The sequence below is a fragment of the Manis javanica genome, chromosome 2 (genome assembly GCF_040802235.1).
Source record: "Manis javanica isolate MJ-LG chromosome 2, MJ_LKY, whole genome shotgun sequence".
Lineage (NCBI taxonomy): Eukaryota > Metazoa > Chordata > Mammalia > Pholidota > Manidae > Manis > Manis javanica.
Window position 1 is genome coordinate 182,665,714 of NC_133157.1, and position 14,621 is coordinate 182,680,334.

The 14,621-nt window shown below is 45.8% G+C and overlaps 1 protein-coding gene across 2 annotated transcripts in view; it reads left to right on the forward strand.

Annotated features, from left to right (window-relative positions):
- Window positions 1–14,621, forward strand: part of MATN2 (matrilin 2) — a 132,876-nt gene that overhangs the window by 41,117 nt on the left and 77,138 nt on the right. For both annotated transcript variants that reach the window (XM_017669448.3, XM_017669447.3), the window contains exon 3: window positions 11,879–12,448. In XM_017669448.3, coding sequence (XP_017524937.3) covers window positions 11,879–12,448 — 570 coding nt within the window. The remainder of the gene's footprint in view (window positions 1–11,878; window positions 12,449–14,621) is intronic.

The window sequence follows — 14,621 nt, forward strand, 5'->3', positions numbered from 1 at the left end:
AGTCACCTGTTTCCCAGTACTTTCTGTATTATCTCAGATTGTTGGACAGGCTGTGTGTGTATGAGTTTAGTGTGTAGATTACAATTTTAAGGTATAAGTCATTTCTCAATTTGCGAAAGGAAGAAAGGTGGTGAGCAGGTTTTGATAGAGAAAACTAAACTTATTCTGTGTCTGTTTAGTCAACTCACTGAATTTTAAACTATGGACTATTTCAAGGCCTCTCTATACTTCTCTTTACCAATTCAGAGGAATGACTGTTTGTAAGATGGACTCTGAGAGAAGACGTGAAGGGTATTTTTTTTTAGTGAAACTAGAAAACTGCTTTACCTTGCAAGGAAATTCAGTTAATTGGAAATTGTTTTCTCCAGGACTAAACTGGGGCAGCTTTCTCTTTGGCTCCCTTGCAGAGAAAATTGTCCAGGGTTCTGGAAATCAGTTGCTGAACCTCCTATGATGTGTCTTTTCTTTCAGCTCATGTAACAGTTACTAGAGGAGACTGGTGTGATGTGGCATGTTTTTTTCTCTCTTTCTTTTTTTTTCCATTTTGCAGGCTCATTGGTGCACACTCCTTATGGGCCTTACAGAGCTGTGTTCCTAAAGGGATTTATGACAGTCAGTAGGGACAACTGAAAATTAAACTGGTGTCAACTCAGAATCTCTCAGGGTCCACTGGCCCATGGCTCTGGTTTGTGGAGCACCATTGCTACTCAAAGATGCAGTCTTATTCACCAGAACCTTCTTTAAAAAAGCAAACAAACCAAGCCTTATCATGACATTGGCAAGTATTTTACACAAAAATTCCATGTGTATCTCTGTAGGCAGATAGCATCCCTCTCTCCCATTATGTCCATCTCTCTGCTCTGCAGATGCCCTTCTTGGTAATAACACTGGGTAAAAGTAAAGTGTACACACAGAGAAGACAGGTAGTGATTATACAGCATCTTGCTACGCTGATGGACAGTGACTGTAGTGGGGTGTGGAGGGGGGACCTGGTGATGGGGGGAGCCTGATAAACATAGTGTTCTTCATGTAATTGTAGATTAATGATAGCAAAATTAAAAAAATAAAAATAAATAAAAAAGTAAAGCATACACAGCACAAACCTGACAATACTGAAATTTCAACTTCTGCCTGTGAACTTTAGCTCTGCTTATAGGTGTTGGAAAGAACTTACTGGAATAAAGGTTGACATTCAAACCATATCTCATGTGTTCTTTTTTTTAATTGAAGTTTCATTGATATACAATCTTATATTGGTTTCAAATATACAATACAGTTGTTTCAACAGTTACCCATATTATTAAATCCTCACCTCCACTAGTGCAATTACTATTTGTCAACATAAGAAGATGTTACAGAATCATTGGCTATATTCTCCATAATATACTACTCTCTCTCTGTGACTAACTTATATTATGATTGAGAATTTTTGTGTCCCTTTATCCCCCTCCCCCTGTGATCCCAGCCCCTCCCCCATGATAACCACTAGTCACTTCTCAGTATCCATGAGTCTACTGCTGTTTTGTTCATTATGTTTTGCTTTGTATTCATATTTGTAATTATATATAAGTGAAATCATATGGTATTTATCTTTCTCTGCCTGGCTTATTTCACTGAGCATAATACCATCTAGATCCATCCACATCATTGCAAATAGCAGGATTTCTTTCTTTTTTATGGCTGAATAATATTCCATTGTGTATATGTACCATTCTTCTTTATTCTTTCATCTATTGATGAACACTTAGGTTGCTTCCATATCTTGACTATTATAAATAATGCAGTGATAAACATAGGGGTGCATATATCTTTTTGAATCAGGGATTTTGTTTTCTTTGGATAAATTCCTAGAAGTGGAATTACTAGGTCATATGGGTATTTCTCCTTCTAGTTTTTTGAGGAACCTCCATACTGCTTTCTACAATGGTTGCACCAATTTACATTCCCACCAACAGTGTGGAGGGTTCCCATTTCTCCACATACTGCCAACACTTGTTACTTTTTATCATTTGGATGGTGGCCATTCTAACTGGTGTGAGGTGATATCTCATTGTGGTTTTGATTTGCATTTCCCTGATGATTAGCGATATGGAGCATCTTTATCTCATGTGTTCTTGTGTTCATGTGGTTTAAGGCACATGGTACATGGTGCCTTAAATGGTATCAACTGCTTTTTACACAGCTCACTGAGACAAGTGGGTCTATGGTAAAAAAAAAAAAAATACACAGAGAAGAGAAGAAAACTAGAGTGGTTCTGGCAGAACAGGGAACCTGGCTAGCCACAACTTCCCTTTCCACAGCCATCTCCTACCTCTCTCTTTTCCAACAGGCATTCAAAGCAGGGTATATGTGGGGTCAGGAGGAAGACCAGGGAAATCGCCTCCACTTGGAGATACATTGTTCTTTTTATCCTCATTTGCTGGCCAAGAGGTAGAGAGTGTATTTGCTGTCTCTGCAGGGTTCATACCTCATTCAGAAGTACAGTCTCTAGTAACTTCTTTGTGGTGAAGGGTTGGGCTGTTCTGGTTAAGCATACCATATGACTAGGATTATCAAATAATAATTCCTCTTACCCTGCCTTCTTCTGTAGTCACCTGTATGCTTGTTTCACTGACCCCAGGACCATAAGCCGCTGAGGCCAGGGACTGCAGCTTCCATAGGTCAGCAACCCCACAGCCTGGCACTGTGTCTTGCCCATAGGCCTTCAGTCCACTGCCTTCCATGTGCCTGCCCTGAGCCAGGCAGCAGTGAAATGAAGACAGATAGGTAACCTCAGAGGTTTGCCTCATGGTTTGGTGGGGCTGCAGGCCAGGAACAACAGTGTCAGTGGGTTGACTTCACTGCACATTGAGTTTCTAATTGTGCTACTGTCTCCACTGCCTGCTGTTGCACAAAGTGCTTTTGGACTTGGGTAGGGGCAGGAGGTGACTCTCTGGGGCCTATGGCACAGCACTGTCCCCCAGGACTCTGGCCCAGCATAAAGAGGACATTTAGATTACGGGGAGTGCATCTTGAGTTGAGCTTTAACTCCTGGGTCTTGGCCTCTGGTCCTCCCCGTTTTACTAGGGGATGACTGTGTTAACTGGTAACTGGGAGTGTAACTGGTTAAGGCTCTTTTCTGGGATATTTTCCTGTTCAGAGGAGACTCTTCATGCAAGGTCACCTACTGGCAAACAGGCTAAAAATGCAGGTACTAGAAGCAGACTGGCTTGGGTTTGAAATCCCTGTTTCACCACCATTTACATGCCCTGTGCCAGCAGACTCGTTATTTAACAAGCCCCAGCTTCCTCATCTGTAAGCTGAAGGTAATAATGGTGCCTACCTTGTTTATTTTCTGATCTAATTGAAAGCCAGGATGTATCTGACATGCACATGATCCAATATTGGAACCGAATGTGGATCAGAACACATGAGAAAATCCAATATGTTTGTTGCCATATTTACCAGGTCGCTCCTCGTCTTGGGGAGGAGGGTGCTGGGGCATGGGAAGGGGTCCCTGTCACCGTATTCTCCTCTGGACTCTTGGCTCTGTGGCAGATGGTCTCTCAGGCTCACCTGCCCCTTGGGATACAGTTTTCAGCTTTATGTGCCAGAGAATCCCCTGGGCAATTGTAAGGGTCATTGTGTCTAGGGAGCTGCCTAGGATTCAGCATCTAAGGAAGTTGCCCAGGTGCTTCTGATGTCAACAAGACATTGAGGATGGCTGCTGTGAATTGTCCTTTATCTAAGCTGGCAGGCCAGCCCTCCCAGCCCACTCCAGCTCCTGGAGGGCCATCCACAGTGTCTCTCTCCCGTGCCTCCCATCCACATATGCACGTCAGAGGGAAGAAGCAAAGCCCCTTTGGAGCACCTGTGTGCCTGGCATTATGCTGGGCATTGGAGAGTCATAGACGACACTACCTGTGGCTGGATAGCTCCATGTGTGAAATGCTGCTAGGAAAATGCTCAGACAGAGGTAATGGGGGGAAACCAGGGGACCCAGAGGAAGGTCATTTAGGCCAGTGGAGGGAACCCATCAAGGGAAGGTTTTTAAAATTGGTAACCACAGGCGGAGTCCTGAGCTGAGGAGGCACGGAGAGAGGATGATGTGTAGGGAACTCCAAACTGATATCATTGGGCATCAGGGCAGGTATAAAGTATAAGGCAGGGAGTGGTGGGCCAGTCCAGGAGGTCAAAGAGTTCATTAGTTCATTCTTCCGTGAACATCAGTGACCTTGCTGCCAGTGCCCTTAGGATAGTGGCCTGTGAACCAATTGCTTTGATGAAACGGCATCCTGAGGCTGCCGTTTCTGCAAAGTTACAGCTGCCCCATCTGATTGTGACTCTGATCAGGAAACTCACCAAAATATTCGTTATAGGGAAGTTCTGCTACAAAGAAAGAGTAAGGTTCGCCCTTCTGGGGAGTCTACATTCCCAGGCTGGGAAAACCACTAATGAGATGACTGGGGCATCAAAGTCAGGGGCAGCAGATATCCCATGAGCGGTCAAAAGGTACCTGGATGGCAAATCCGATCCATTCCCCAAGCCCTCTCCGCGCATGGGTTGGTGGGAATGGGGTGCTGTGTTGAGACAAATCCTGTGGCTGAACTTTGATTCTGAGGCTGGGATTGATGAGGAGGGTGTCACAAGGTGCCAGGCCTGGGGGCCTGGAGGGCAGATGTGTGGCTCGGGATTTGCCATCTTGGCTTGAAATTTGGTGTGTGACTGGCTTGTCAATCTAAGTATCTCCTTTCCTGTGGTTTATACAGTTGGCGTTTTGAGTCTTATGCACAGGGCTGGACATTTATACTAACAGATTCATCTTGTTAATTTTGACTTGTTATTCCAGCACTCAGAAATCCTTTCTGGCCCTGCCTCTGTTATTCGGCTTATTAAGTGACTCCTCCCAACATTGTATGTAGTGGTGTAAAGAAAACTGCAAATGCCCCCAGAATTTGGAAAAGTGTTTAGAAAATGTTACCAAGTGGGAAATGATTTGCAAATGAGTCCAAGATATGTCTTAGATCCCATTGAGAAGTCCAGGGTGTCTCTCTCCTATAATAAAGTCAGGCTTTCAGGGTTTCCCCCAGAGGTTCTTTAGGAAGATGTGAGTAGAGCTGCTGATTCAAAGAAAGTCAGAGCTCATCAACTGCATTAGAAAACGTCTGGCACGGGGTAATGCGGCAGCTGGACCCTGACTAATAAGGGAATTGCAGAGGGAAGAAGGGATCATGGTCTTTCCAGCCCTGGCCAAGAACCCTGGTGCCTCAGCCAAGGGCTCTAGATAGAGGAATTACAGATTGAATTGCACTGGGGAAATAAATTAAGATAGTCCAAAGTACCTCTGAAATGTCCAGGAACTCACCTGTAAGCCCTGAGAGCTATTCAGTGTGGAGGCACATAGGGATGGAACCGCATATGGTGGCCTGTGCTCACTGAGCACCTTGGTGGGTAGGATTGTGGTGCTGTGTTACTGGTAGTCTTTTCTTTCAGTCTGTCTGTGTCTCTGTCCATCTTTCTTTGACCAGCCCATATAGTTCAATTCACATAAACCAATTGCTATGGGATGCAATTTCCCTGAACGCTGATGTACTATTTTATATTCTTATAATGGAGGATACATACCACTTTTACAGTTTGAGGAGACTATTTCTCATGCTCTTTATATTTCCTTTGCTCCAATTCCATGTCCACCTAGCAGCCTGCTGTCATAAATGTGGCTTTATCTGGAAGGTCGTGTGTGGACCATTGATGTGGCCAGCTTTGTCTGCCTGCCCTTCTTATTTCTCACTGAAAAGTAATAAATTAGCACTACTAATCAGAGAATGTCTCTAAATATAATTAGCTAATTTACATTTTTTCAATTTCTTATAAGTGCGTAAAGTTGAGTACTTAAATCTTTGTTGTGGAGCACCAGACTCTAAAAGTAGGTTTGCAAAATGATTCTGTTTCATGTGCCAGCTCTGATACATTGTCTGTAGGTATCTGGAGGGCAGTGTTGAAGGGACCCTGAGTCCAGGCCATGTGAGAGAAGGGCAGGACTGATTAGTAATGGCTGCCAGGGACAAGACATAAAAGGGGAGGTGGGGGGCATTGCTAAGCCTGCCCTAGAGCCTGGGTGCCCATGCTAAGAGACAGTCAGCCATTACCGTGCCCCCTCCCTCCGCCCCGCTCTCCGTTGGCACACTGTTTGTCTTTTTAGTCTACCTATTTAATTGTATCCTATTGTTATTTGTTTGTATGCCTGCTTTTCACAAATGGGAATCTTTCCTTCATGTATTCCCAGAGCCTGACATACTGTAGGCACTCAATATTTGTTAAACGGCTGTCTCAATCTAACTGGTCTACATATGTGGCATCTATATTTCTTCCTCACTAGGTGCAATCATTTGCCTTGCTGAGATCTAAACTAGATTTCCCCCGAACCTCCTGATCTCTCTCATCTAGGAATAAAAAAATAAATTGTGCATGCCTTTTCTCCTTCTTAGACTCCTGCTGGCTCATAACAATCATGTTTCTCTTCCCCCAACTTTCTCTGTTTCTGTAATCCTAAAGCAGCTTCAAATTTTCTCTTCAGTGTCCCTTTGAAACTCTTGATGAGCTAGTTTTTCTCTGTCTCTGATTGACATTCTATCATGTTTCATAGTGTTTCCGGTCATTCTTAGAGAAGTTGTAAAAGCCCTCTTTTTATTCTCAGTTTACAAGAACAGTTTTAGCTCTTGGCTTGCTGCCACTTTCTCTAATATTACTCTTGTCATCATTCTTGGTAATTTCAATACCCATATGAATTATCCCTCAACAGCTTTGACTTCCTTTCCTCCCATATGCTTGTCTTCTACCAGATCTCAGCCATGTTCCCCTCTTATCATTCTCTTGACACTGTGATTACAATAACAATAGACCCTTCATAATCACAATTTAAACCTATTTTCCCAGCTCACCCCTCCTAGTATTCCAACTTCAACAATCCTGTGACTTTACCTGGGCTTCTAATCCATTGTCTGTTACTTTTCTCTGTCCTTCACCCCCTTATTTCCTCTGCTCCCTGTTTCCCCAGTGTAATTCCATGGGAATTCATTCAGTGGCTCTGTGAGCTCCTTGGCTGCTCTGATTCATCATCCTTGCTTGGCTAAATGACAGCCTGGTTGAATAAACTTTTGCCTGCTTCCCTCCTGTACCTGTACACTGGAGCAAAATACAACTCTGTTATTGGTGTCACTTCAGTTTCATCATTATTGTCCCCATGTTGGCCTTCAATGCCCCTCAGAAATCATACCCCAGTTCCCAGTCCACTCAGTCTTGCAGTCCTAGAAATCATGACATGTTTTCACTTGTATCATTCAATTTTTCACAGGTCTTTTTTTAAGTGCCCACAAACCATCTGCTTATGGAAACTTTGCTGGGAATTGTTAGGAAGTATCACATTTTCTGAAAGCCATTTCCCTCCCCAACCCATGTGGGCATTTGCCTATTGTCCAGACCATATGCCTCTAGTACCCCACAGTCTGTCAAAGATTGGTGACCTTTGCTCCATCACACCTGTCCCATCCCTCAGCCACCCACAGGGCCTTGCTCTACATATCCATCAACAAGCACGTGTCAAGTGATGAGAATGTGAACTAGCAGCCTGAGTTACTGGGCAGCTACTGTTCAGGGAAGCAAGCATCTGTTTTCATCATTTTATTAAATTAAAAATAAGGCTTTTAGTAGGAGAGAAGCACTTGGCAGGAGGCAGGCAAGTTTGAGCCACAGCTCTCAGGTCCTGATTCCAGGGAAGGAAAGAACTAACTCCAGAGAGCCGGTACAGTCCTGGTACATCTTGAATATGCTGGGAATGGCAGGTCTAAAAGGATAAAATCCTTTCTGAGCATTGCTTGGTGGTTAAGAGCATGAGTTATGGGGGCCAGAAAGGAGGGGCTCAAATACTGGCTCCTCTACTCCTTAAGTATGAGACCCTGAGCCAGTTATCTTACCTTCCTAGACTCACTGTCCCCATCTGTAAAATGGGAATAGTAACAGTACCTACACCCTAAGATGGGTACGAAGAATAAAAAAGCCAACACATGTAAAGTACTCAGAACAAGGCCTGGCACTCGTTAAGTGTTCAGTAAATAGTACCTGTGAATTATTATTGTATTCTCTTTTGAGTTTCACAATAGCCCTGTGTGTATTATTATCCCCATTTCACAGAAGAAAAGATCTAGAGTCACAGTGGTTAAGGACAGGCTCAAGACCACATGGACAGAGAGTGGCAGTCGCTGGACTTACACTGAGGTCAGAGGACTCTATTGCTGTTCCACTGAGCATTTTAGAGATCTCTTTCAGTCCCTGGAGGAAATGATTTTGCCCTTGTCATAGAGATTCACATACCTTCCTTCCCCAACCATGTCCTGACCTGCCCAGGCAGATGGCACCAAATATTTACTATACAATTACACAGTTAAGACTGAATTTAGCCTGAGCAAGGGAGGCTGATGAGTGACAAGTCTGCAACCCTGAGAGGAGGAAATACCTCCAAGGCTGTACACTATCCTGCCGGGGTGAGAATGTTGCTTAAAATTGTCCTCGCTCAGGTTCACCTTTTCCGCAAGGGTAAGAGACACTCATTTGCCTGACTGTGGGCTTCAGAGTCAAGCTGGCAGTCCTGGAAGTGCTCTTGACAAGTTCCAGACCAGCACTTTCTGGTTTAAGGGATGCCATTTTATGATGTGCTCGCAAACCCTCTAACTGCTGCTGAAAGTCTGTCCTGAGGGGCCAGAAGGAAGATTTTGGTTCTAGAATCTGTGACTCCATTAGCAGGACCCTGCCCTGCTCTTGAACTTTCTGACTTAGTGGTTTTCATCTGCCTCCTTGAACTGGCTGCTCTGACTCAGTCCCTTCCACCTGAAGCCTTGCTCCACCACCCAGAATTCACTAAACTCCACAAATGTTGACCGAAGACTTACTGTATTCCCAACTGCATGGCTACAAAGATGAGTGAGTCTAGTGTCCACCTGGGAGAATTCAGTGAGACAGTGATGCCAAGACTTGCCAGAACTTTTGTCCAGAGATCTCTCTGTACCTAGACTGTGGTCCCTGGACCTGCAGTACCGACTTCACCTGGGAACTTGCCAGAAATCAAATTCAAGTGCCACAGACATAGAATCTGAAACTCAGGGGGTGTGGCCTGCTGGTGTTAGTTTTTAACAAGTCCTCCAGGGAGCTGGGAGGCACCTCAGGTTTGAGAACCACTGGACTGGCCCTTCCAGGGACAAGCCTGGACACTGTGGTTCTGGGTCCTCAAGGGACCTGAGGAGGCACCTTGGAGGAAACTCAGTTGCTTGGGCTTGCAGGACTCATTTGCAGCTCAGCCGCACTAGCCTTGGAACCTTCACATTTTGGACCTTTGTGGTATTTTGTAAATGCCCAGGCACTGTGGAAACTACCCATTTGTTTTGACAGGAACGAATCCAGTTTAGCACATAATTCCCCATGGAACTTACAGACTTCCCTTTAAATTGACTGTGATGCTCAAAGGGATGTGGACACCATGACTAAGACCCACAATAAGAATCCCAGTCCTAGGAGGATCCTCTGCTTCCAAAGATCTCCAGAGAGGAGACTTCTCGGCGGGCCAGCCTGCTGTCTCCTCCCTTCCCAGGAGCCTTTCATCAGTACCCTCCATGGCAGGCTCTGAGCCTGGTTCCAGTTCTCCTGGGACCTGCAGGTCTGTCATCCACTATTCTGACCCAGGGCTGTATGCTAGACCATAGGGCTCTTTGTGAAAACTGACTTCTAGAAAAGGGCACCCCTCCAGGTGCCTCTCAGGATGGACACAGCACCTGGGGCTCAGGCCTGGGTATCAGCTCACTCATCCCTGGGCAGGTGCCTCTGTGCAGCACACACGCACCGCCATAAGCAGCGGCCCTGCTGGTACGGGTGCAGGTGAGGGCCACGCAGGAGAGAGGAGGGGTGGGGTGGGCAGAGGAGAGCCGCTTCCCGTTGGTGGGGGTTCCCATGTGCGGGTGCAAGGCTATGCTCTTCATCCGCATCATTTCCTTAAATCCTCACAACCACCTAATAAGGAAGGTGTTATGTTGTCTCCATATAGGTTTTTTTTCCTAAATTATAAGAGATCTTCAAACTCTCAGTGCCTCCATTTTCTCACCTATCCAGTGAGCATAAGACTCCTAGCTCTTGTCTCAGGAGCTTGTTCTGAAAATCAAATGAGACCATAGTGATGGAAATACACTGGAAAAAAAGATTTTAAAACATCCTACAAATGTCACATTTTATACTGTTCTTACCCCAGACTCCTCAAACTACCTCAAATGCATTTTTTGGGGCCTCTGGTTTGAGAAACTGACCTTAAATCCATATAGCTCCTAGTGTTCACTGTGGGTGTGGCAGATGGTTGGTTTCCTGCCAGGATACTTTTGAGGGTGTCTGGGGTGCTTCCTCCCTGAAAATCGTCATATTTGTGAGGCTGCAGTGGGCAGGGCATGTGTGGAGGCACTCAGGGTGAGTCATAGCCTGGCAAACGGGCCTGGGCAGGGTGGCCTCATGTGCCTTTCCCACTTTTCATTTTGATGACTGGCTTCACTATTTCATTTTTGGCTCTGTCTTTCTCACAGCTGTGATGATTGGGATTTACTGCGAGCATTTGAGATGCCCTTTCTAATCCGTCAAATCAGGATTTAGCTGCAAAGCCTGGGAAGGGGATGGAGGAAGGTGGGAGGGGAGGAGGAATGCCCCCTGGCTGGAGGCAATCGTTCAGAACATCTAAGAAATTCCAACTGGAATGTCCAGCTTCTACCCTCTGAGGCAGGAGGCTTCTCATCTAATCCAATACCATCGTCTTCCCAGAATGCGATGAGGTTCATCCGTGGACCCAATCCTCTTATAGACTTCTTGTTTGGCTGCTTAAGGAATACGTATGATGGTGGTGGTGGTAAGGGAGACACTTAACATTTGCCTTTTTCCAATTTCACCGTGTCTGCGGTTGAAATGTTTCTTGGTAAGGTCCCTTCCTCTCTATTTCCACTACTGTCCACTGGTTGAGTTGAAGTCCTCCTCTCAAACAGATTAGTATAACAGTGGTCTGGATCACCTGCTTGCAACACTCAGTTAACTTAATATGTAACTTCCCTACAGGAGCAAAAAAGTTACATAATACGATGCTAATCACATTATGCCCATTACCTGTGGCATTACATATGAATTTATCAGTCTGAATTTAAAGGCTTTTTACAACTGGCTTCAGTTACACCTCCAACTTAATTCCTATCTGTAATGCTAGCAGTTTGTATCACTTGTTCTATTATCTACCATGTTCATGTATCTTGGGCTTTTGTTCCTGTGTGTCTCTCCATGTGTTCCTTCTTTCAGTCCAAACATCCCACATCACAAGGCTAGCTCATGGTCTTTCTCCTTGACCCCAGCCCACTGATACCCTTGTTGTCTGAACATCTAGTGTCAGCACCACATTTCATACTGGCTATTCTTTCACTTGTTCCAATGGTGGTCTCCCTAGGTAGATTGTAAGCACCTTGACATTGGTCCCAACCCTAAGTTTCCTCTCTGTTTCTTGCAGCATCCAGCAAGCTTATGTGCCATGCAGTAAATAATAAAATCATTCTGACCCTGGTCAAGGGTTTGCCTACCTAAAAACTGTACTGATGACCTTCTAGAAACTAAAATGTTCATTTGTCTTGTGAAAAGAAATAGTATCCATTTGTAGCCAATATTCATGGTCACCCAGTCATGCACATATATACCCTTACAACTTCCCTGAATAGGAAAGAAAGACCAGTGAAGATTGGAGGTTTGAAAGGTGATCCCCTGACCAAGGATTTCCAACAGCCCATCTGTGTTGGGTCCTTAACACTCTTATAATGTGTTGACTCTCCTCTTTCCCCAGAGAGCTCCTGTGAGAATAAGCGGGCAGACCTGGTCTTCATCATTGACAGCTCCCGCAGCGTCAATACCCACGACTATGCCAAGGTCAAGGAGTTCATCGTGGACATCTTGCAGTTCTTGGACATCGGCCCCGACAACACCCGAGTGGGCCTGCTCCAGTATGGCAGCACCGTCAAGAATGAGTTCTCCCTCAAGACCTTCAAGAGGAAGTCAGAAGTGGAGCGTGCCGTCAAGAGGATGAGGCACCTGTCCACAGGCACCATGACGGGCCTGGCCATCCAGTATGCCCTGAATATCGCCTTCTCAGAAGCAGAGGGGGCCAGGCCCCTCAGGGAGAATGTGCTGCGGGTCATAATGATCGTGACGGATGGGAGGCCACAGGACTCCGTGGCTGAGGTGGCTGCAAAGGCACGGGATGCAGGCATCCTGATCTTTGCCATTGGCGTGGGCCAGGTGGACCTCAACACACTGAAGGCCATTGGCAGTGAGCCGCATGAGGACCACGTCTTCCTGGTGGCCAACTTCAGCCAGATGGAGTCGCTGACCTCGGTGTTCCAGAACAAGCTGTGCAGTAAGTCCTGCTCCTCTGTGGTTCCTCTGGGGGAATCACTAGGATTGGTTCATTCATCATCTAGTGTTCATTCTGTGCTACCTGGTGCCAGGTACTGTGCTGGCAAGTGGTGTTCAGCAAAGGCCGCGCGACAGACACAGTGTTCTCTTGGGGCTTACACTTTTGCAAGGAGACGGATATTAAGCATATAATTACACAAATAAGTAACTGCAATTGTAATAGTGTAATGGAAGAATTCAGGGCAGAACCTGATCCAGGCCAGGGTGCTCAGGGAGATTTCAAACTGCAGAATGATTAAGAGTAGATAGGTGACTTTTTTTTCAGCACATTGTACTGCCTTGGAATTCCCTAAGTTGAAATTTATGAGTTGGAGCAGGGATGGGAATGGGAGGGCAAAAATAACAACATCTAATGGTGGTGTGGTTTTTGCCCTTCTGGTGCAGGTGGTGGATGTTCCCTCAGCCGACAAAGAGACCCAGTGTCCCAGGGAACCAAGACGTGGTTCTGGTGTCTTCCCACCTGTTGCTATGGCAGGTGGGCCCCCTCCTTCTGCAAAGGGGTGCCTCCCAAGTCCTTCAGCTGTGTTCTTCTGCTTTAAGGATCTTCTTCCCTTGCTTGCTTCCTGACCCTACTCTCCACAAGGGTCCCCTAACCCTTCCTTGCCAGACTCCCAGTTACCTCCAACCCGAGCTCCTGCCTCAGCTTCTTCCAGCAGGTCAGCTCACTCTCTTGGCAGTTTCCTGCTACTCCAGCTGTCTTCTCGTCCTTTCCTCCCACAGGAGGGCAAGGCCCAGGGTGTCCACACCAGCTCTACTCTAATCCCCGGAACTGCAAACATGCCTCCTGACCTGGCAAACAGTGTCCAGTACCCCCATGCCCACTCATATTTGTCCCTGTCTCCGGCAACTGCTATGCTTCTTTGATGCAAAAACAAAAGGAAGTATCTGTTTTAAAATGACTAGTGCTTTCCCAGGAGTGTGAGTGGAGAATGACTTAAGGACCAGACTCATCTCCAACTCCCTGGGAGCAGAACCTGGCCCTCTCGGGGCTCCCAGGCCAGTTCCCACAGTGTGACAAAGCCTAGACCCGGCCTCTCCCTCAAGCCTTAGGAAGGAAGAACCGTGTGCTTTTGAAGTGTCTTCTAAAAAATATGCCCTGCTGAGAACTAACCTCAAAAAGGAGAGACCCCATTGTTTCTTGAAATCAAGAGTTACTTAAAAACTCAATGCCATGAAGAGAAAAGAACCTTTTTCTCTGCAGGGTCACTTGGAAAATGTTCCTAAGTGCTATTTGCCCTGGTGGCACAGACAGTCTGTTAAGGTGGTGCACCGACACCGAGTTACCTGGAGAACTTCAGACACAAAAAAAAATTTCTAAGGTCTATGACTTTAAATGACTTCTGCAGAATTTGTGTTCCCCTTTGACTGGAAATATTAAGAAAGAAATTGGTACCCTAATAGTTTTGACTGGTTTATTTATCTTTGAAAATGTTAATGGAGGGTTTCCTATAAGCTCTCTGGATTTATCAGCACATGGAACAACAATATGAGGAGACCGAAGATGCGGACTTGTCCCTAGAAGAATGTTCTCTGTGTTTTATGGCCAGGCAGCAAACTTAAAAGGCTGTTTGAAGTTTTTCCCCTTTGGTTGTTATCTGGAAACTCTAGAAAGAGTCAGTGTTAGGACGCTCCTTTGTTTGCATGGCCGAGAACTACAGTGCCCTCGGGAAACCAGCTCCTTTCCCTTCGTGTGGAGGGCTTGCTGAGCAGACTCATCAACAGTCTTGAAAGGATGAGGTGGCCCCAGAGCCTGTTTATCAACTGTGCAGTAAATATCTCAACAACTCACACTTATAAAGTGCTTCCCTTTATGTTCTCACATTTGATCTCCATGGAAATCTCAGGAGACAGTACAATACTGTTCCTCCCTCTTTACCAGTTAGTGGGCTTGCAAAGTGAATTCCCCAAGCGCAAACAGCCAGGGGCTGGGGGCTTCTCCTTCGAAACTCTTGCTCATTTCACTCCTCCACATGTGGGGGGTTATGAAGTCTGCTTTAAGGGTAAACCATTTTCTGATGGCCACTTCCACTGTCCAGCCATGCCAGGTAAACCATATTTGAGGTTGACATTCACCTGAGTTTGACAGGAAAGTGTGGTAGGTGGAGAGCAGATTT